The sequence below is a fragment of the Syngnathoides biaculeatus genome, chromosome 23 (genome assembly GCF_019802595.1).
Source record: "Syngnathoides biaculeatus isolate LvHL_M chromosome 23, ASM1980259v1, whole genome shotgun sequence".
Classification (NCBI taxonomy): domain Eukaryota; kingdom Metazoa; phylum Chordata; class Actinopteri; order Syngnathiformes; family Syngnathidae; genus Syngnathoides; species Syngnathoides biaculeatus.
The window spans coordinates 14,956,724-14,977,239 of record NC_084662.1 but is presented as its reverse complement, the minus strand read 5'-3'; the positions used below and the strand labels follow the sequence as shown (position 1 = coordinate 14,977,239).

Here is a 20,516-nt window from a genome sequence, read left to right as displayed (position 1 = left end):
CCAGGAAGGTTTAAAAGATACATTGCCACATACATATGTAATAGGAGATACTGACATCCATAATATTGTAATGATATATTTTCCACATTCATAATTATAATAAATAATTATGAAGGTTAAACTGAAACACAATGGTGAAAAGTTACTTCTTTGTGACCGCCTGCACTGTTTTGACAATTAACAGCGCAACACGAATTAACCATATTGACACCAAAAAAGCTAAACCTAACGAATTCCAATATTATATTTCACAATGTACAATTGTAAGGCTATCAAATGATGTCAACTTTTATGTGAAATAATACCCAAAGCAATGTTTTGCCCTGACCGGAAGTTCAAGCCGAATTACCACGTGAAAAGGGGTCTGGACGCAGTCTTTGGTAATGTCGTTGCTTTAATTTTTAAACTGTTTGCTGTGTTCCGTTTATCATCGCAATTCCAAAAATGGCCCAAGGGGCACAGCCAATTTGGCCAAAGAACCCAAATGGATTCGAAGTGGGGTCTCGAGACCACACATATACGAGATTGCTTTTGATATCCCCTCAATTGAAAAATTCAGCGTTATAAAGAGACGGTTTATGTTTTATGACCAGCAGGGGGCAGAGTAACCAAAATAAACAATCACAGTAAGACTATTGTAAAATGTCAATTAAAAATGCTATGAGTGTTATGTTTTTTGTCTTTTCTTTTTTTTTAAGTTTGGGAATGTATGTGGAAATTGTGTGAAGTGGCTTTATCTTTGTTTTTGGGACGATTATATTTCAACAGAGGACAAACTGCCCGCACGAATCCAATGCAAAGATTAGCACGAGTAGATTATTTTCACTCTTCCCGGCAGATTCACGTTGTTACTCACCTTGAGAAAAAGATAAATGGTCCATACCTCCACGATTGTACTCACAAAGGAATTTTGGGTTTTTCGCGGCTTCTGTGTCATAAATACAGAAATGTGTATGCTGTGGTCATTGTAATGTTGCAGTTAGAAGTGCATCTCAATTAGAATATATTGGGAAACTTAATTAAAAAAATGAAGCTCACATTGTATGGCTTTGCTACACACAATAAAGCATTTTATGATTTTATTTGTTGCCATTTTGATCATTATTTTTAGTGGGAAACTATACACAGTACAGAGTTGTTGTTTTTTTAGTTTGACCTTTACTTCAGCCCTGGAAACAGATAAGATAGTTAATCTTGGTTCCTGCAAATGCAGCATCAGTCATGTTAAAAGTGATGACATCAAAAAGATGAGCCGACGATCTTTTAAATTATCTGAAAACAGTGATTGTAATTTGCATAAATTCAGGACCCTCCCCCCCCCCCCATGCATGCATTCACCTGTAAAACCATCTTTTTTTTCTTATACATTAACTATTTGAACCTTCAGCCCCTTGAGAGTCGCTGATGGCGATTAAAAAAGTGGCAGAACATGAAAGTCTGCCGTCTAATATTACATGATGGCATCAAGTAATCTGGAGATAGCGACTAATAAAGATAATGTTTTTTTCACTTTTGCCCCGTGGCGCAATGTGACGAAGTCAAGACTGAAGGTTAAAGGGTCAGCAGGGAAAGTGTCCGGATCCCGATCCAGGTCGAGATGCAAACTCGCAGTTTTGAATACTTCACCACAGAAACAATGGATTTAAATAAAAAGTAAGTTTCTTTCGGCTTGTCCCTTTCGGGGTCGCCACAGCGTGTGTCATCTCAGATGAACGCACATATGTTTGGCACAATTTTTACGCCGGATGCTTTTCTCTTTATATTGGTGTGCATTACCATAACGAACAACCATCATGCATGGCACAGAAGGTTCCCCTGCTTAAACCAGCACGTTGAGTTTGCCAATGACCATTTGGATGATAAAGAGGAGTCATGGAAGAAGGTTTTGTGGTCAGATGAGACCAAAAATTTAACTTTTTTTGGTCATAATTCCACTAACTGTGTTTGGAGGAAGACGAATGATGAATTCCATCCAAAGAACACCATTCCTACTGTGAAGCATGGGGGTGGTAACGTCATTCTTTGGGGGTGTTTTTCTGCACATGGGACAGGACGACTGCACTGTAATAAGGAGAGGATGACCGCGGCCATCTATTGTGAGATTTTGGGGAACAACCTCTTTCCCTCACTCGGACCATAGAAGATGGGTCGTGGCTGTTCTTTCAACATGACAATGACCCGAAGCACAGAGCCAGGAAAACCAAGGAGTGGCTCCGTAAGAAGCATATCTAAGTTCTGGCGTGGCCTAGCCACTCTCCAGACCTAAACCCAATAGAAAATATTTGGATTTCCATGTTTCTCAGCGACAACCCAGAAACCTGTCTGATCTCGAGAAGATCTGTGTGGAGGAGTGGGCAAAAATCGCTCCTGCAGTGTGTGCAAACCTGGTGAACAACTACAGGCAACCTTTGACCTCTGTAATTGCAAACAAAGGCAACTGTACCAAATATTAACATTGGTTTTCTCAGGTGTTGAAATACTTATTTGCAGCTGTATCACACAAATAAATGATTTCTAGATATTTCTTTTTAGAAGGTCTCTCTCACCGTGGACATGCACCTACGATGAAAATTTCAGACCCCTCCATGATTTCTAAGTGGGAGAACGTCCGATATAGCAGGGTGTTCAAATACTTATTTTCTTCACTGTTCAAGCAGTGACAAGTCCACTTTCACTATTGATGATCGAAGGTGTCATCAAGGTTCTTATCAGTCATTCACTTCTTCAACGACGTCCTTTGAACAAGCGAGTCGACTCCCCCCCGCGCCTCCGACATCTTTACGATACCTATAGTCGACTATGGCCAGGTACAACTGATAATAGAGAAACCAAACCACCTGAGAAGAGTTTAACGCGGAAGAGAGACGCTGTATGAGGACAATATTCGGAGACATATAAATGGGATTTTTGAAGAAGATGATTCTTTTGGTGCTTCTTGCTACGACAGCAGGTCACTTGCACTTTTTTTGTTGAAATATGCATTTTGGATAAGTATGGATGAATATATTGAATTTCCTCTGTGGCTTTTCCAGTAAATGGGCTGCCTTGCGATGAGATGCTCCCCTCTCATCACCCCCCTCCGAATGGTACTGCTTAGCGAGGATGTGTACATGCGAGTACATCATACAATCTATTTCATTCATTCATTCTGATTTCTTTCTTTGAAGTAAACAGCGTAAAGCCTGCAGACGTGGAGGTTTTAGCCTCTATCGGACTCCGCGCGGACAGGTAAGCTTCATTAGTGTCATTTTGAGCATCATTTTTATCTTATTGCCACATAAAATACTATTTATTTGTATTTTTGCAGCACGCGGTTGTCTAATGTCGTATCAAGACTTCAAGGTGAATTTTAAACATGTATTCTTTTCCTGTGCGCGCTGAAATATGAAAATGTTAATTACTATAGTACTCGAAACTTTATCTTGTACACTTATACACAGATGAAGCGTATTTCTTCCGGCAAAGCACATGTTGAATGGTAACCGGTCCAATATTTACAAGCTATTCAGTACACAGCACAGTACAAAGTAAAGTATGTACGATATGTACCTGCCTGAAAAGTGCACTCTATTCCGAAGTACATTGTTCTGAAATTTTGGGTCCCCTCCGTCTTTATCAGAGCTGATGAGCACGTTCAACCCTGCACTGACGGACTCTGATGTGGAAGGAACAGACGTGAATGCGGCTGGGTTTGCAAGAGAAGGGTAAACACATTTCTCCCAAATCCATATTTAAAAAAAAAAAAAAGGCTGCCCTCAGTGTCAAATGTTCTGCTCGTAGCACTTTGCTGGAGCAAGCAGAAGAGGCCTCTCGCCGCCTCCGGAACAATCCGGTACGCAGACCAGCCACTCGGATGCATTTCATATCATGAGCATTTGTGTTAAAAATTGTATCTTTTTTTTTTCCAATTCTTGTTTTGTTTTTTTTTTTTTTTTGGGGGGGGGGATGTAAATCGTGATCATTTCTCTTTCAGCATTCTTGGAAGCTGTTGCTTCTTTTTGTGCAAGTGGACCGGTTCTATGCATGTGACCAGCAGGAGGTAAACACTTTTTTGTTTTAATCTGCATAAAAAAATGCAGAGGATAGACACTTTTTCAATTCGATAATATTTTCCTTTTAATACAAATTACTTAACATCTAAAACACGTGTCAAAGTCTAAACCTGGGCACCAGATCCGGCCCGCCGCAAGAACGCAAATCATATGCATCAACTTTCATAATTTTTGTTAAAATCTGTCCCAAAATTTCAAATTGTCATATCATAAATGATAACATTGAGATATTACAAGCATTTTTGTGTGGCCACACAACAATAGTTGAAAAACCCATTACTCTCGATTTCTGGTTCCAAAACAAGTTAATAAATTTCATATGTAAATTTGATGGGGCGGTTAAAGATTTTTATGGTTTCAAAGTCATAACAGCCCTCCGAGAGAAACCGTAGGTAAAATATGGCCCGCGCCGAAAATGAGTTTGCCACCCCTGATCTAAAAACATTAACACTTGCCGTGTATTCAAACCTCCTGAATATAAAGAACGAGTACAACTAAAAGAATAATATTGACATTTCATGCGCTATTGTATTCTATATATGTATTCTTGTATTATTATTTATATTTTCTTAAATAAAAGCTTCGTATAGGTCACTGATGGTGTAGTGGTACACACAGCTGCCTTTGGTGCGGGCCAGTGTGGGATCGATTCCCACTCAGAGATGGTGTCAATATCTGCCATGCGACTGACTGGCTACCAGTTCTGGGTGTAGTCCGCCTTCTGCCCGAAGTTAGCTGGGATAGGCTCCAGCTTTCCTGCAACCCTTGTGAGAATAAGCGGCTTAATGAGATGACATGAAAACTTCGTATTGGGTTTCCAAGATAATTTGGCATGAAAATGCCCAGGATGCCCCCCCCCACGCTATTGTAGTTTCCAAAATGACCAAAGAGGGACAGATGGCGTTCACATAAATATTTGATCTGTAAATAATATTTGCTCTGATTGGATGGCTATTCTTGCTCATACAAATATGCAAAACAGTTTCCCCTGTGAATAGCAGAATTCTATATTCCGCTTTCTATCATTGGAGATATTTCCTAGTAAAGAGTGTCTGTTGCGAATAACATTGTTAGATTGCTTCAAATACCTTTGTCCGTACATTATACATATTCCCAGTCTTGGGTTGTAGTGCCATAAAAGCAGGCGGTGATGTGATGACCGCCGAGCGATAAAGCCAAGGTTCACGGCCCCCGTGTGCGATTTGCGCTTGCAGGTTGAGTCCGTAATCACATCGGCGATCGGCGAGGTGGACGCTGCCCTGCAGCTGCTGCGTGTTCAGGTTTGCATTCATTTTTACATCACAGGCAATCAACTCATCTCCCGTTATCATCGTTACATATTCGATATCTCGATTTGTCCCATCGTGCCGCAGCTGAAGCGGACTATTGTCAGCGTTGCATTGTGGGACGGCGAGAGTGACACTCTTCAAACTAAGTACGTGCTTGCAAAACATTTGAAATGCAGTATCTCACAAAGTGTCCAGTATTTTATATATATATATATATATATATATTTTATCATCACGTGTAGGACTGGCAGTTTTGCAGCTACAGGGGTCGCTCGAGGGGATATACATGTTGTATAAGTCTTTTGGCATATTTTAGTCCCCAGTAGTTTTTACTAGTACATTCTGTATTTAATAAGGCTACCCGCTCATTTTAATTTCACACATGGATCAGCGAGCAAATTGAAAGCAAAATGGCAGCGGCGCAGTTAATTCAGCCTGCACTAGTTGTAAATTGTCGATGGGACATTGAGCTACAACAATTCCTAACCAAAGATGCAAATATTTATTTGAGAATGTCTTTATAAAGTACCAGAAAAGAGAAAAAAAGACCCAGTTGTTCAATTTAGTGTTAGCTGCATCCTACCATCTCAACTTTGATGGTCAGGCATGCAAATCATTTTCTCAACATACAGTGAAGAAAATAAGTATTTGAACACCCTGCTATATTGCAAGTTCAGGGGTCTGAAAATTTACATCGTAGGTGCATGTCCACTGTGAGAGAGATAATCTAAAAAGAAAATCCAGAAATCACAATGTATGATTTTTTTTAACAATTTATTTGTGTGACACAGCTGCAAATAAGTATTTGAACACCAGTCTATCAGCTAGAATTCTGACCCTCAAAGACCTGTTAGTCCGCCTTTAAAAGTCCTCCTCCACTCCATGTATTATGCTGAATTAGATGAACCTGTATGAGGTCGTTAGCTGCATAAAGACATCTGTGCCCTCCATACAATCACAAAGACTCAAACCTGTAACATGGCCAAGACTAAAGAGCTGTCCAAAGACACCAGAGACAAAATTGTACAACTCCAGACGGCTGGAAAGGGCTACGGAGAAATTGCCAATCAGCTTGGTGAAAAAAGGTCCACTGTTGGAGCAATCATTAGAAAATGAAAGAAGCTAAACGTGACGGTCAATCTCAATCGGAGTGGAACCCCATGCAAGAGACCACCTCGTGGGGTCTCAATGATCCTTAGCTCTCTCTAGACCAAATAAAATTTTGCAGAGAGAAAAATCTGATACTTTCAGAAAATGATACTCTGGACTTGAAATTTTCAATTATATTAAACCTGTTGCAAATTTGCAACCCTTTGCCCGGAAAGGGTTAAAAATGTGAGGAATCAGCCCAGGACTACACGACAGGACTTGGTCAATGACCTGAAAAGAGCTGGGACCACCGTAGACTAACAGGTCTTTGAGGGTCAGAATTCTTGCTGATAGACAGGTGTTCAAATGCTTTTTTGCAGCTGTATCACACAAATAAATTGTTGAAAAAAATCATACATTGTGATTTCTGGATTTTTCTTTTTAGATTTTCTCTCTCACCTACAATGAAAATTTCAGACACCTCCATGATTTCCTAGTGGGAGAACTTATAGCAATATAGCAGGCTGTTCAAATACTTATTTTCTTCACTGTACCTATTATGCATTTGTGGTGTAGTATTATTGATTTTCAATCGTATTGGCGTCACAGGATAGCTGCTTTGATTAATTACTTTTGGAGACGTCATGGATTGATCCGTGGATAATCTGTTTTAGAGGGAGTAGTCTCGCATTTGATGAGTTGATTTATTTTTCCCTGAAAGGTGTCCATGTTTGGAACAACGTCAAGAAGGAGAGGTCAGACTTGCGAAAGCCGCGCTGACTCACGGCCTGCAGGTTTGTCGCTATTGTTTCCAGTTCTCTTCATTTAGCGTATCTGCTTACGGCCACGCTACCCTGAGAACACCCGATCTCGTCAGATATCGATAGCTAAGTGGGTTTGGCCCAGGTTCGTATTTGGATGGGAGACCGCCTGGGAATACCGGATGCCGTTAGCTTCTCTCCCCGGCTAAATGCAGAGGGGTTGCATCAGGAAGGCCATCTGGCGTAAAACTGTGCCAAACAAATATGCGTTCATCTAAGATGACATGCTGTGGCGACCCCTAACGGGACAAGCTGAAAGGCAAAGAAGAAGAAGAAGAAGACGTATACACGCTCATCTGCATGTAGTTCATGATTTCAAATCAATGCCGGAACCAATTAATCTGACTCTGTTCTCCATTTGCCCATCGAGTTAAATTCTAGTTCTGAAGCTCCAGCTGCAAATGTTTTAGTTGATAGCGACTGCATGTGACTTATGTGAGGATTTTTTTTAATTGTACGTTGTACAACTATGAGAGTGTTTTGATCTGTGAACAAAGACAGAGATGATACGGGTGAAAGTGATGCTATTAGGACAAAAGAACAAACGTGACTGGTCACGTCAAGTACCGTCATTTCCGGCCTAAAAGTCACAATTTTTTCAGGCGCTTTCAACCCTGCGGTTTTTGCGGTGATGCGGTGCTACCGTTAGCTCGGCGTTAGCGCACCTGGTTACAAGCCTAGCCACGCTCAACTCAGTGTACCAAGGCTTATAACCAGGTGTGCTCTGTAGGCTGGAAATTACGGTAACTGTTTTTGCAACATGAGCGTCATTTTTCATTTATGTCTTTTACCAGAGAAAATTGCGAAGCTATTGTTGCCCACTCAGTCTGCAATGTTTGTCTTTTTATGGATGAAACTTTCTTAACTGAGGGCTAATTTTGTACTTCCAAAATGTTGGTATTTTATTTGTTCAGGCATCTTTGGATGAGCTCCTGGTGAAGAGACGCTGGTACAGCGAAAAAGACGACTTCAGTGTCGTCCTGCAGAAAAAACCTCTGGTCACAGACTTCTTTTCTACTAATGTGAGTCGTTTCATGTCACAGTTATGAAGATGCAGGTATTTCCACGAGTTTTTAGCGAGCATTCACTCTTGAAACACATTCCCTCCCATTGACGGCTTTAGAAGTCAAATATCCATCAAAAAAGCAATTCAGGTGAATTTTCGTCTTTTTTTTTTTTTTTTTTTTTTTAGCTGTTGCATGAAACCGCCCAGATGTGTTCCAGACTGGGCACAAACTTACCAAGTGACATCCAATTTATGTTTAAGCCTCTGCGGAGGTCGACGCTCAGCCATCACAGTGGTGGATATTAAATCAATGTAAAAAACTGAAACCTGGTTCAAATAAAAATAGATCAAAGTAAACCCGTTTAGCAGATTGCCTCGCGTTGCCTTGATGTTACAGTGTCTTGTAATAACAAGATAATAACGGGATTGTAATAACTTCTGTCATGCCACGGTCATTTGAGATCTTGTTAGTATCGATACTGATTCGCCAATGACACTTCTGAGCAAATGACAAGTCATCCTCATCAGTGGATGTTATCAAATACAGTAAGTCTGTTTTGTGACAAGCACAGATAGTTAAGTGAGTAATCACAATGTTCGTCGGTGTCCTCCGTGCAGATCGGGACGCCTCTCTCCGAGTCCCAAGCGTCACATGAGACCGATAAACTGACGGTGCAGTTGTGGGCCAACCTGGTGAGGACCAATGCGCGTGCCAGCAATGCGCCTTCAACCCCGGTGACAGTCAGCCATTGTTGTGTCAAACGTGTTTTTCAGCTGCAGCGCGCAAGTGACGACGACAATGGAAACGTCTTTGCCTTGCAATGTCCAACTGTGGTGAGTGCACCGCATGGTTGGGGTTTTTGGGGCCATGATGGTCACACTATTCTTTTAACTATTAGAGGATGATTCAGCTAGAGCTCAAGTCAAAATAATAGCTATATCTATATTGATTTGGAAGAAAATGATCTAATCTGTTTTGAATAACAATTACAATAACCACTATTTCGATTCAGCGGCGCGGTGGGGCAGCTGTAGAGCGTTGGACTCACAGTTCTGAGGACCGGGGTTCCAATCCCGGCCCCGCCCGTGTGGAGTTTGCATGTTCTCCCCGTGCCTGTGTGGGTTTTCCTCCCACATCCCCAAAACAGGGATCGATTGGACACTCTAAATTGCCCCCAGGTTTGATTGTGAGTGCGACTGTTGTCTGTGATTGGCCGACAACCAGTTCAGGGTGTACCCGTTGGCAGCTGGGATAGGCTCCAGCACTCCTGTGACCCTTGTGAGGGTAACCTGCTAAGAAAATGGATTTCTGAGTTGATTGTCATATTCCTCCCCTTTTCCTCTCTTTCCCTACTATCCCCCCCCCCCCCCCCAAAGGACCGTCCCTTCCTGAGGACGGAGGGAAACTCTCCTACAAGCCACGGCGGCAACGCCTCTCCTCACCTCCATCCAGTAAGTTGACTTTGGTGTCACCGAGAGCCAAATGGGACCCATTGAGGCGACGTTGCGCGCCTCATACTTTTTTCTGACCGTGAATTTACTGTGCGCGTCTGGTCAGAATACAGGCACAGCCGTGCACTGCGAGGACATCAATCCTTCCCATTCCATTCCCACCTCTGGTAAGTGGATGAAATGTTACTTTACAAAATTATCATTTACTGTACCAAATAGCGGCACGGTGGCCCCAGCTGGTAAAGCATTGGCCTCACAGTTCTGAGGTCCCGGGTTCAATCCCGGACCCGCCTGTGTGGAGTTTGCATGTTCTCCCCTGTGCCTGCGTGGGTTTTCTCCGGGCACTCCGGTTTCCTCCCACATCCCAAAAACATCCAACATTAATCAGACACTCTAAATTGCCCCTGGGTGTGATTGTGAGTGCGGCTGTTTGTCTCTACGTGGTCTGCGATTGGCTGGCAACCAGTTCATGGTGTACCCTGCCTCCTGCCCCTTGACAGCTGGGATAGGCTCCAGCATTCCCCGCGACCCTCGTGAGGATAAGCAGTGAATAAAATGGATGGATGGATGTACCAAATCCATGGCATTCCCTCAATTTGCATGTAAGGAGGAATACTGATTTGATTCCTGTGCCAATCAAGAGCTTGACAAAGTATAATTTATGCATCGTTTACTTCCCACCAATGCTAAATCGTCTCAGTTGTCGGAAGTTTACTGCCCTGTCGAATACATCACACGCGTAGCGTAGAGTTGAAAAATCCGGTATCCTGTGGTTACTTGCTTTTTGTGTTTTATCAGTGCATGCAGTCAGACCGGCGGACATCCGAGTACTCGCCGCCGTGGGAGACTCTCTGACAGTGAGTGAACCGGACAGGACAATCGGTGACACTAAAAACTCTCAAAAGACTTGAAGAAACTCATGGGAAACAATTTTACCGCACATTTGGATAATTACTTAATGTTACCGATCGGACAATTTTAAAGAAACAATTTTTAGCTTCCTTCCAAAGGATCCTGGTCACTTACATATATACACATGATTCAACTATGGATTTAAAATGATAATCCCCATCAGATGCTTTTTAAAAATTGACAGTTTTACCGTCTTGTGTCCCTTTCTTTATCAATTTCAGTTGAAATAAATAATTACCTAAACTCCCAATTCCGTTTGTTTTCCGATTCTTAATGGTTAGTAACGGTTTTAATATAGCAGATATATTTATTAATTAACCAGGTCAGCACTGAAGTAGCATGCTTGTTATTCAGTCCTGTGTGTTATTCATCAAAAGAAGAATTAAGATAACATTTTACTTTTTTTTTTTTGGCCCGCCAGGCAGGGAACGGGATTGCATCCAGTCCAGCAAATGTTCTGGATGTGCTGACCCAATACAGAGGTTTATCCTGGAGGTGCCCCCCCAAAAAAAACGCACTTTTGCTGTCTTTTGATAAAAACAAAATTTGAATTCATTTCATGAACATGATATTTTAATATCTTTGCTAGCATCGGTGGAGATGACAACCTCACAAGTGTAACAACTCTGCCCAGTGAGTAAATTCTTGAAAAAAAAAAAAAAAAGAAAAAGCTGCCGTGTAGCTCAAGTTGCATTCAACCTGCTTTATTATGTTATTACAGATATATTCAAGCATTTTAAAGCCAACGTGACGGGTTACTCGGTTGGGCAGGGGAAGCAACACACGCCTCAAGCTTTTCTCAACCAGGCTGTTGCTGGAGCAAAAAGCAAGTCAGTACCCCCACAGATATTTAATTTCAGAAAAACAAGTTCATGAGCACATGACATTCTATTATAAACACATTACAGACAAGTAATTGTTAAATACATTCAGATATAACCCACATGCCATAAAATATGACGGGAAAAATATTCGCATGACTAATTACTGATACATGAAATTGTTAGATCATTGCAATCGTGATTAAAATGGATTTTACTGACCAACGATGAAAGAAAGAATTATTAATATCATTGTCTGTATGTGTGTGTTAAATAGGGACCTGGCATCTCAGGTCCGAGCCCTCGTAGCGAGGATGAAGAATGACTCTGTAAGTACTCGAGTCTGTTCAAAACTTAAACTGTAGAAAATGTACACGTTAAATCGAATTTGAATTCTAACAAAACCACGTGAAATAAAACCAAACACGTTCTACTCTCTCCACGCAGCGCATCAACTTTGGGTCCGACTGGAAACTGATCACTGTGTTTATAGGTGGAAACGACCTGTGCGACTACTGCGACAATTCGGTGAGTACGTACTTTCGAAGTAGCGCAAAGAGCACGAATCCGGTTAACCGCTCCATTTAACCCCTCGACAGCTCTTTTACTCCGTGGAGCGTTACGTCCAAAATGTCCGAGAAAGCCTGGATTATCTCCATAAAGAGGTAAAAAGCAGACACAGCGACGCTGCGATTTCCCTGCACGGTTCGACCGGGATTATTTCTGCCCAGGTCCCTCGAGCTCTGGTCAATTTAGTGGAACCCCTGCACATCATCCCCTTGAGAGAAATGCATGCGGACCCCTCACTGAAATGCCCCACCTGGCTTGTGAAGTGAGTTTTCTTTCTCTCTCAACTATGTCTAATTATTATTTTTTAAAATTTTTATACCTGCTTTTGCAGTATTCTGTGCCCTTGCGTTATCTTACCAAAGCCCAATTCGACAGCGCTGGAAAAATTGGAGCAACTAAATCGTAAATATCAGGTAACGAAAAAGCAGTGATGTTAACGGACGGGAGAAAATGATGCGATCTGACGGTCGCGCTGCTCTCTGCCTCACAGCTGACGCTGGGCGAGCTGGTCGGGTCCGGTCGTTACGACACTCGGCCCGACTTCACTGTGGTCGTCCAGCCTTTTTTCAGAGATATCAACGTTCCCAGACTACCGGTCAGTAACCACGGCGGACATTTTCAAGACATGACTGTGACGCTCTCTCTTTTTCTGGGGGACTCTGAGAAAATATGACCGGTAATGTTACTTCTTCTGCAGGATGGCCGCCCCGATCGCTCGTTCTTCAGTGCCGACTGTTTCCACCTGAGCCAGAGGGCCCAGACCCAAATGGCTCGCTCCTTGTGGAACAACATGGTAGCACGCAAACACAACAACAATACTGATATATTTAGATGCTTCACGTTTGTTTCTTATTTGTTTTGTTTTCCCAGCTGGAACCACTGGGAAACAAAACATCCTTGCAGGATTTTTCCACAGACATTAAACTGAAATGTCCGTCAGAGGTAGGGCAGTTTAACGAGTAATTGCAGTAACAAGTGAAGTTTTACTCTCTGTCTCTTGAGGTTCTTCAAGTAACTACTACGTGTGATCGAATAATTTTGTTTGTTTGTTGACAGACATCCCCATTCATCCGGACCTATCGTAACAGCAATTACACATACGCGGCCCCTCCACCAACACCAGCACCGAATACAGTAAGTCGTTTTGTATTTTTCATCCGAGCGCATTTAAAGATCACATGTTTATAGCCCATTCCTCGCGTTATTTACATGCATTTAGCCCGTATTTAACATAATGCACCAAACACTTATATATATGTGCAAGTAACGTGGGATAAAATTTTGGGCCTTTTATATAACAAGTTGAGATTTTACTATGTACTGTATTTGTTTTTCGAATTTCATGGCAAGCTGGATGAAATTCTCTTCTCCTGCACAACCTTTATTTCTTTGCAGAATTAAATAAAAATAAGAAAAAAATGTACATATAGCACAAATGCCTTTTTTAATAATAAGTGTTTTTCTCTCTCTTCCTAGAACTGGGGAAGTGATTTCTCGTGTGTGGACCTTGCTCCATCTCAGTCAGTGCCAACATCTGGTGAGCTATATAGCGAGCAATCATATCACCACGCGATAATCAGGGAACCGCTACTCGGAAGTACCCTGAAAGAGTTCACCATGTTCTTTTTTTTTATATTTATAGTTCACAAGCTCAGACCAGCAGACATTAAGGTGGTGGCAGCAGTGGGAGACTCCACGACGGTTGGTGTCATGATTATTTCAGATTTTTGGTTGAAAGAAAACATTCTTGCATCGATCGGCTGTCACACAGGAGAACACATTATTTTCTATTTGGTTTATTCTAGAAATACCAATAATTGTATACTTTAAAGTCAACGGAAGTGCAGTGTTCAGAGAGCTAGATCGCTCTCTTGTTTTCATTGAATTTACAAGCGCGCTTGTTGGCCATCGGCAGGGATACGTCAGTGCATCCGCCATATTGGATGTGGCATTTCTGCCTGTGAACGTGTCGTCCTGCCTGGTCTCGGGCCTTTATAAATTCCACTGCGGAAGGAATTACTAATGATAGTAAAACTACTTGTCATTGAAATGACAACTCACTTATCAGTTTGTTCACTCTGATTTTTAATAACATTCATGTAGCATTGATTTATGACTACTAATTGTGTTTTCACTTTCTTTGTCTATCAATTGAACACAGGCCGCCACTGGTGCGAAAGCCAAGAATCTGTTAGCGCTCAGTAGAGAATATAAAGGTGTCTCCTGGAGGTAAAGGAAACCAAAGCCTGGATGCTGAATGACGCTCACACTTACAACTGACGACTAACGCCATGACTGTTTGTTGGTTCTCATCCGCAGCATCGGAGGAGATCGGACTCTGGACACAGTCACAACACTACCGAGTATGTTGATCGTCCGACCCGCATTTTCATCTCTGAGTTTCTGGTTTCAAATCTCGGCTGAGGCCTTCCTGTGTGGAGTGGGCATGTTCTACTTGTGCTTACGTGGGTTTTCTCCCACATTCCATATAGCATCCATTTATTGGAGACGCTAAATAGAATAAATGCAAAATCTGAAACGTTTGTTAATGTGTAGTAGGCTACAGGTTGTTCCCCACATTTCCTGCAAAATCAACCGGGAGAGGGTCCTGGTGACCCCCCCAACCCGAATGAGGACCAGCACGATAGAAAATTTGAGAATGATCATCCATGTAGCAACACAATATAAGTATTTTAGCGTCTCAACACTTAAATTACAGATGTCAAACTGAAGGACCAGGAACCAGATCCAGCCAACATCAACGTATGTAGGCCACTAAATCAAATTGAGCATGTTACTTATGTTCCTTGGTAAATGGATTTGTTGTTTTTCATTTTGGCAGAAAATCTGTACTGGAATTGGATTTTTCTTTCACTTCTAAGAGATTTCACGAGCAATTTCTTCCATTTAAGAGGATTTTGACCAATTTTTGAAGAACACGATGGCTTCAAAAATATGGTACCAATCCAATGAGAAAAAAATATTAAAAAAAAAAATAAAATAAAATAAAATATATATATATATATATATATATATATATATATATATATATATATATATATACGTTCCATTTATCAAACAAAATGTTTTCTACCTTTCTCCATTCTTTAGGTAGGACATAGGTGATAACAAAATTCTAAGTTGTATGATGCACTGCTGTCATCTAGTGTCCGTTTTTGTGGTGATTCAAAATTGCTCTCAGGCCTAATACAAAACCGTAAAAGAGGTAAACCTACATCTTCCGGATTAGATGATTAAATTCTAAAAGCCATAAAAATGTTTTTGGTGTGAAAAATAATATATTAGATGCTTTACTTCTGATTTCAAATTTGTTAACTAAATTGTTCAAATGTAAAAAGTGTGACGTAAAGGTCTGACCCATGACGAAAATTAGTTTGACACGTCTGCTAATCTCAAATGTGAAAAGTTCTCTGCGTCCTCACAGACATCCTACGGAAGTTCAATTCAGGCCTCAGGGGCTTCTCCAAAGGTCAAGGTTCAAGACAGAAGGGCTTCAACATGGCTGGAGCAGGAGCCAAGACCTCGTACGTAATAATCTTTACTGTATTTCCTACTGGATACAACACGGTAGAAATGTGGTATTTTGTTACCTTTCAAGGGGAGTATTAGAAACATGACCAATTTGAAATTTCTCTGAAGGAAATACACAAATCGATTATACAAAAAAAAAAATCAAAGTGCTGTAAACAGTGCATTTTCTGTTACATCTCTGATGTGCCAGTTTTGATGAAAAATGGTATACTGTACTTACAAAAATACAAAACGAGATTTACAAAGTCCAATTTTGGTGCTGAAGGCCTGCAAACTGCGTGAGTTCATACAAAAGAGTTCTAAATGGTCTGATGCATTCAGGAACGTGTGACCTGTCAGACTACAGAGTGCTTTTGTACCTTTAAGGTTGTGTTTGTCTGCCTCACATGATTTTTTTTTTTTTTTGCATCGGGTCTGTCACAGGGACATCCCAAACCAAATCCAAGTTCTCATAAAGGCCATGCGAGAACACAAGGTGAGGCCACGAAAAAGATTAAATTGATCCAATATACTTATAGCAAGTATATGGTTATATTGCTCTTGAGCTATTCTCCTTTTTGCTCATACAGGAGGTGAACTTTGACCAAGACTGGAAACTTCTGACAATATTTGTGGGTGGAAATGACCTTTGCCATTATTGCAATGACCAAGTAAGTGTTTTCACAAAATATCTCAGATTGATTTTTAAAATGGCTTCTACACCTCAATAATGATGTGCGGTATATGACAACCAAGTATAATTCATGACTTATTCATATCGATATATTTTCAAATTAATTTACCGTAATTCCCGGCCTACAGAGCGCACCTAGTTATAAGCCCCTCCCAGTACATTTGCAAAGGAAATACCATTTACGTACGCCGCAGCTGTTTAAAAGCCGCAAGTGCCCACATTGAAACCCACATTCAAACACGAGATATATATACAACGAAAGACGGTACACAGAAAGAGTTTAACGCTAGCACGGCGCTAGTGTGGCGCTAACCATAGCACGGCGTCAACGCTAGACAGGCCCAGTATACGTCACTTCCTCGGCACACATATTCTGGTCTCACTCTTACCTTACCTCGATTCCACTTGCGGATGTTAGAAAAAATTAGCCGCATCGCCTCATAAATCTAACCCTTGTAGGCCGGAAATTACGGTAAACTAAGATAGATTATACTATAGATACAAAATGGTCCGCAATTTCCATTTGGTGTTTTCTGCAGGACGAGATATTTACAAAGATGGTACACAGAAAGAGTTTAATGGTAGCGCAGCGCTAGTGTGGCGCTAACGCTAGCGCCGCGCTGACAGGGCCAGTAAAAGTCACTTCCTCAGCACATATATTCCGGTCTCATTCTTACCTTTTCCGCTCGAGTGCCTCCTTGCGGCTGTTAGAAAAAATGCACAAATTAGCTGTATCGCTGCATAAACCGCAGGGTTGAAAGCGTGTGAAAAAAGTCGCGGCTTGTAGGCCGGAAATTATGGTAAACTAATAAAAATGTAAATTATACTATATGTACGAAATGGTCTGCAATTTTCATTCGTTGTTTTCTGCAGGATCATCTGTCACCGGGTAATTACAGTCGCAATCTGATGCTGGCTTTGGACAAACTGTACCACGAGGTGAGTCGTACGATTAGAGCCAACGGGCTCAACCGCTGCCGCGCCGCTCCAAAACGTGCATTTGCGCAGGTGCCGCGGTTGCTGGTCAACCTCGTGGAGATCATGCAGATCGACACATTGAAACAAGTCGAGAAAAACACCCTGGGATGCTCCTTGCTCCGGAGGTTGGGTCCGAAATCCGCAATAGTCCGGTTTTCTTTTATCCAGTGACACATTTTGAAGTTTTTGTGCTCTTTCTTTCCAGAACTTCCTGTCCTTGTGTCATTATCCCAACTGAAAGGTCCCCAGAGATAGAACAGTTGAAACGGATCAATCTTGAATACCAGGTACATGATAACTGCATTTGGGGCCATTTATCTAATTTAAAAAAAAAAAAAAAAGCTATCCTTTGAACGTCCTTTTTTCTTTCGCATCATCATAGGCTGAAATTCACAATCTCATTTCTGGATCTCGTTATGATGGGAAAGAAGACTTTGCTGTTGTCCTTCAGCCGTTTTTACACAACTCCTTCATCCCTTTTATAGGCGTAAGCAAGCGCAACGTCCAATGAAATGCATTCAATTATGAAAAAAGGAAGCTTAAAAAGAAATCATTCCATGTTTTCCAAGTAGGAAGGGGAAGCAGACGACACTTTGTTCTCTGTAGACTGCTTCCACATCAGCGAGCGAGCTCACGCCGAGATGGCCATCGCGCTGTGGAACAACATGGTGACACGTCTGCCCGTCGACCTTCCTCGGAATGATTCTTTGCTGGATTCGTTATCTAATACCCGTTTCGTTTCGAAACAGTTGGAGCCCGTCGGCAGGAAACAGGCTCATAACAACTTCACATACGACCGCTCCAAGATTCGCTGTCCCACTGAGGTACTGGACGTGTCCAAGGAGCGTTGATTGTTTTGCGCTTCTATCCAGGTTACATTAGGACAAGATCAAATCTGCAATCAGCAACTTTTAGGGGTCATATCAGATATCGGTTTTAAAGCCTGTTTTCTTCTCTTCCTTTCGGCTTGTCCCGTTATTTTCCATCTTAGCCTATCTCGTGCATCTCCCTCTCTAAATGTCCTCATGTCTTCCCTCGCAACATCCATCAACCTTTCTCTTTGGTCTTCCTTTCGCTCTTTTGCCTGGAATCTCCATCCTCAGCACCATTTTACCAATATACTCACTCTCTCGCCTCTGGATATGTCCAAACCATCGAAGTCTGCTCTCTCGAACCTTGTCTCCAAAACATCCGACTTTGGCTGTCCCTCTAATGAGCTCATTTCTAATCCTATCCAAGCTGCTCACTCCGAGCGAGAACCTCAACATCTTCATTTCTGCCACCTCCAGTTCCGCTTCCTGTTTTCTCTTCAGTGCCACGGTCTCTAATCCGTATATCATGGCCAGCCTCACAACTGTTTTGTAAACCTTGCCCTTCATCCTAGTGGAGACTCTTCTGTCACATAGAACACCAGACACCTCCTGCCAGCTGTTCCAACCTGCTCGGACCCGTTTCTTCACTTCCTTACCACACTCTCCATTGCTCTGTGTTGTTGACCCCAAGTATTTGAAGTCCTCCACCCTCGCTATCTCTTCTCCCTGTGGCCTTACTCTTACCTATCCACCCCTCTCATTCACGCACATATATTCTGTTTTACTTCAGCTAATCTTCATTCCTCTCCTTTCCAGTACCTCCATTTTACTAATTGTTCCGACCACCTGCTCCCTGCTTTCGCTGCATATCACAATATCATCTGCAAACATCATGGTCCAAGGAGATTCCAGTCTAACCTCATCTGTCAGCCTATCCATTACCACAGCAAAAAGGAAGGGGCTCAGAGCGGATCCCTGATGCAGTCCCACTTTCACCTTAACTTCTACTGTCACACCTACGGCACACCTCACACAATTTTTAAAGATTGTGATACGCTATAATCAGCCTGACCTATCGGTGGCTCTCGAGTACTTTTATTTATTTTCCTTTTCTTTGAACTCCAACAGTCCAGCCCCTTCATCTTTACTAAAGTCAACAGTGCGCTTCGTCCACCTTGGACCACCACGACCGCCGCCCCCAGCTCTCACGCCACTAGCGCTACACCGACGACATCCGCTCCCGGCGCGTCCCGCACCACTACATTCAGAAGCAGCACGACACAAACCGTGTCCGCGCCCCACTGTGCGTCCCCCCGGCCGCTGTGGGTTCCCGTGGTGGTGGGCGTTGTTAGCCTACTGGTGGGCATGGGCTCTGCCTGCTTCATGTGCACTTTTGTGCTTCAGAAGAAAAGCAGAACAGAATGCCCAGAAGAAATGAAAGCAACAGGATTGTAACTACAATTAGCAGCGTAAAGTTGTCTCACAGTTGTATCACAACTGCATGGTTGGACTCTAAAAAGCAGCTCCTGTATTTTGTCGGCCTCGCCCCAGTCTCGCTCTCTGCACCTGTGTTTTAAAACAGCGACTCCGAACCACTGTGACTGGTTCAGTTTCGCTTAAATGGTCTGAAAATGATTTGCTGCTGTTCCTCGATCTATGCCGGAGATGTACCGTAGCATGTTGACTTTTTGTATATTGGCGTCCCGCAAGTTTATTTTTGTACTGTAAAATATGTGGCCGGTTGGGAAACCATTTTCAAGGTCTTTGTCTTCAGAATCTCTATCAGGGCGCATATAAAATGTTTCATACTACTCGTTGAATCTCAAACATCTATATCACCATAAGTATTGAAGTCTTTTGTAAGCTGATCTGTCCTTAATATATCATTACTGCAACTTGGAATACATATACGTCCTATGTAAGGATCATACAAAATGTATGTTATTGTAAATTTATTAAGGAACAAATCGTTTTTTTTAAAAAAAACAAAATCAGGTCCCAGGTATCTTGATAAAAACAAAATACACAAAGGACAAAGAAGACTTCCTTACCATGTGCCAATCACTCATACATTAATAGCCAATCAGATAGCCGCATTGTCTTAACCCCTGGCTTGACACGCCCCTCTCGCCGTATTGTCCCACAAGCAATGCTGATTGTCAGTAACGTGCGCTTGGAAAAGTTAATGTTACGAAGAAAATGGTCCTCAGATGCGCTTGGGGAATGTGCAATTGTGATGAAATATATCCTGCTAGGTTACAAGGGGCAGAGTTGATTCATTTTCCAAAACCTAAAACAGTTTGATTTCATTATTATCATTGCTTTAATACATTGCAGGAGAACAACTTTCACGTTTCGCTGTAACTCTGACATTGCGTCCTGCTCCGTCCAAAATCTTTATTCAGTGTACATTCCTTGCGTGAAATAGTTGAGACCTCTCTGTAGAACTCTCTTTGACAAGTCTGACGCATTTGGCAAAAACCATACTG

At 42.0% G+C, this 20,516-nt stretch overlaps 1 protein-coding gene and 1 pseudogene across 1 annotated transcript; both read left to right on the top strand.

Moving 5' to 3' along the window:
• Window positions 1–358: 358 nt before the first annotated feature.
• On the top strand, window positions 359–19,889 carry LOC133496578 (phospholipase B1, membrane-associated-like). Its single transcript, XM_061812333.1, has 42 exons — window positions 359–380; window positions 3,033–3,086; window positions 3,168–3,228; window positions 3,308–3,342; window positions 3,620–3,704; window positions 3,781–3,832; window positions 3,974–4,039; window positions 5,267–5,332; window positions 5,426–5,487; window positions 7,152–7,224; window positions 8,166–8,273; window positions 8,876–8,950; window positions 9,032–9,091; window positions 9,635–9,709; window positions 9,816–9,876; window positions 10,508–10,566; window positions 11,043–11,116; window positions 11,211–11,254; window positions 11,343–11,451; window positions 11,720–11,771; window positions 11,890–11,970; window positions 12,042–12,107; window positions 12,174–12,274; window positions 12,344–12,425; window positions 12,503–12,607; window positions 12,710–12,805; window positions 12,883–12,954; window positions 13,069–13,146; window positions 13,489–13,549; window positions 13,655–13,713; window positions 14,174–14,241; window positions 14,332–14,375; window positions 15,458–15,557; window positions 15,988–16,039; window positions 16,134–16,214; window positions 17,111–17,176; window positions 17,246–17,340; window positions 17,421–17,502; window positions 17,598–17,702; window positions 17,788–17,883; window positions 17,965–18,039; window positions 19,156–19,889. Exons 2-42 carry the CDS (start codon window positions 3,056–3,058, stop codon window positions 19,480–19,482), a joined length of 3,240 nt encoding a protein of 1,079 aa, XP_061668317.1. The 5' UTR covers window positions 359–380; window positions 3,033–3,055; the 3' UTR covers window positions 19,483–19,889.
• LOC133497069 (5S ribosomal RNA) lies at window positions 7,267–7,385 on the top strand (annotated as a pseudogene).
• Window positions 19,890–20,516: the final 627 nt, after the last annotated feature.

Excerpts from the sequence above, each read along its gene's own strand:
- LOC133496578 (XM_061812333.1), top strand. The coding sequence starts at position 3,056 with ATGCTCCCCTCTCATCACCCCCCTCCGAATG. Across the intron at positions 11,255-11,342 it reads AAGTGTAACAACTCTGCCCA|ATATATTCAAGCATTTTAAA; the intron begins GTGAGTAAATTC and ends ATGTTATTACAG. Across the intron at positions 11,772-11,889 it reads CGAGGATGAAGAATGACTCT|CGCATCAACTTTGGGTCCGA; the intron begins GTAAGTACTCGA and ends CTCTCCACGCAG.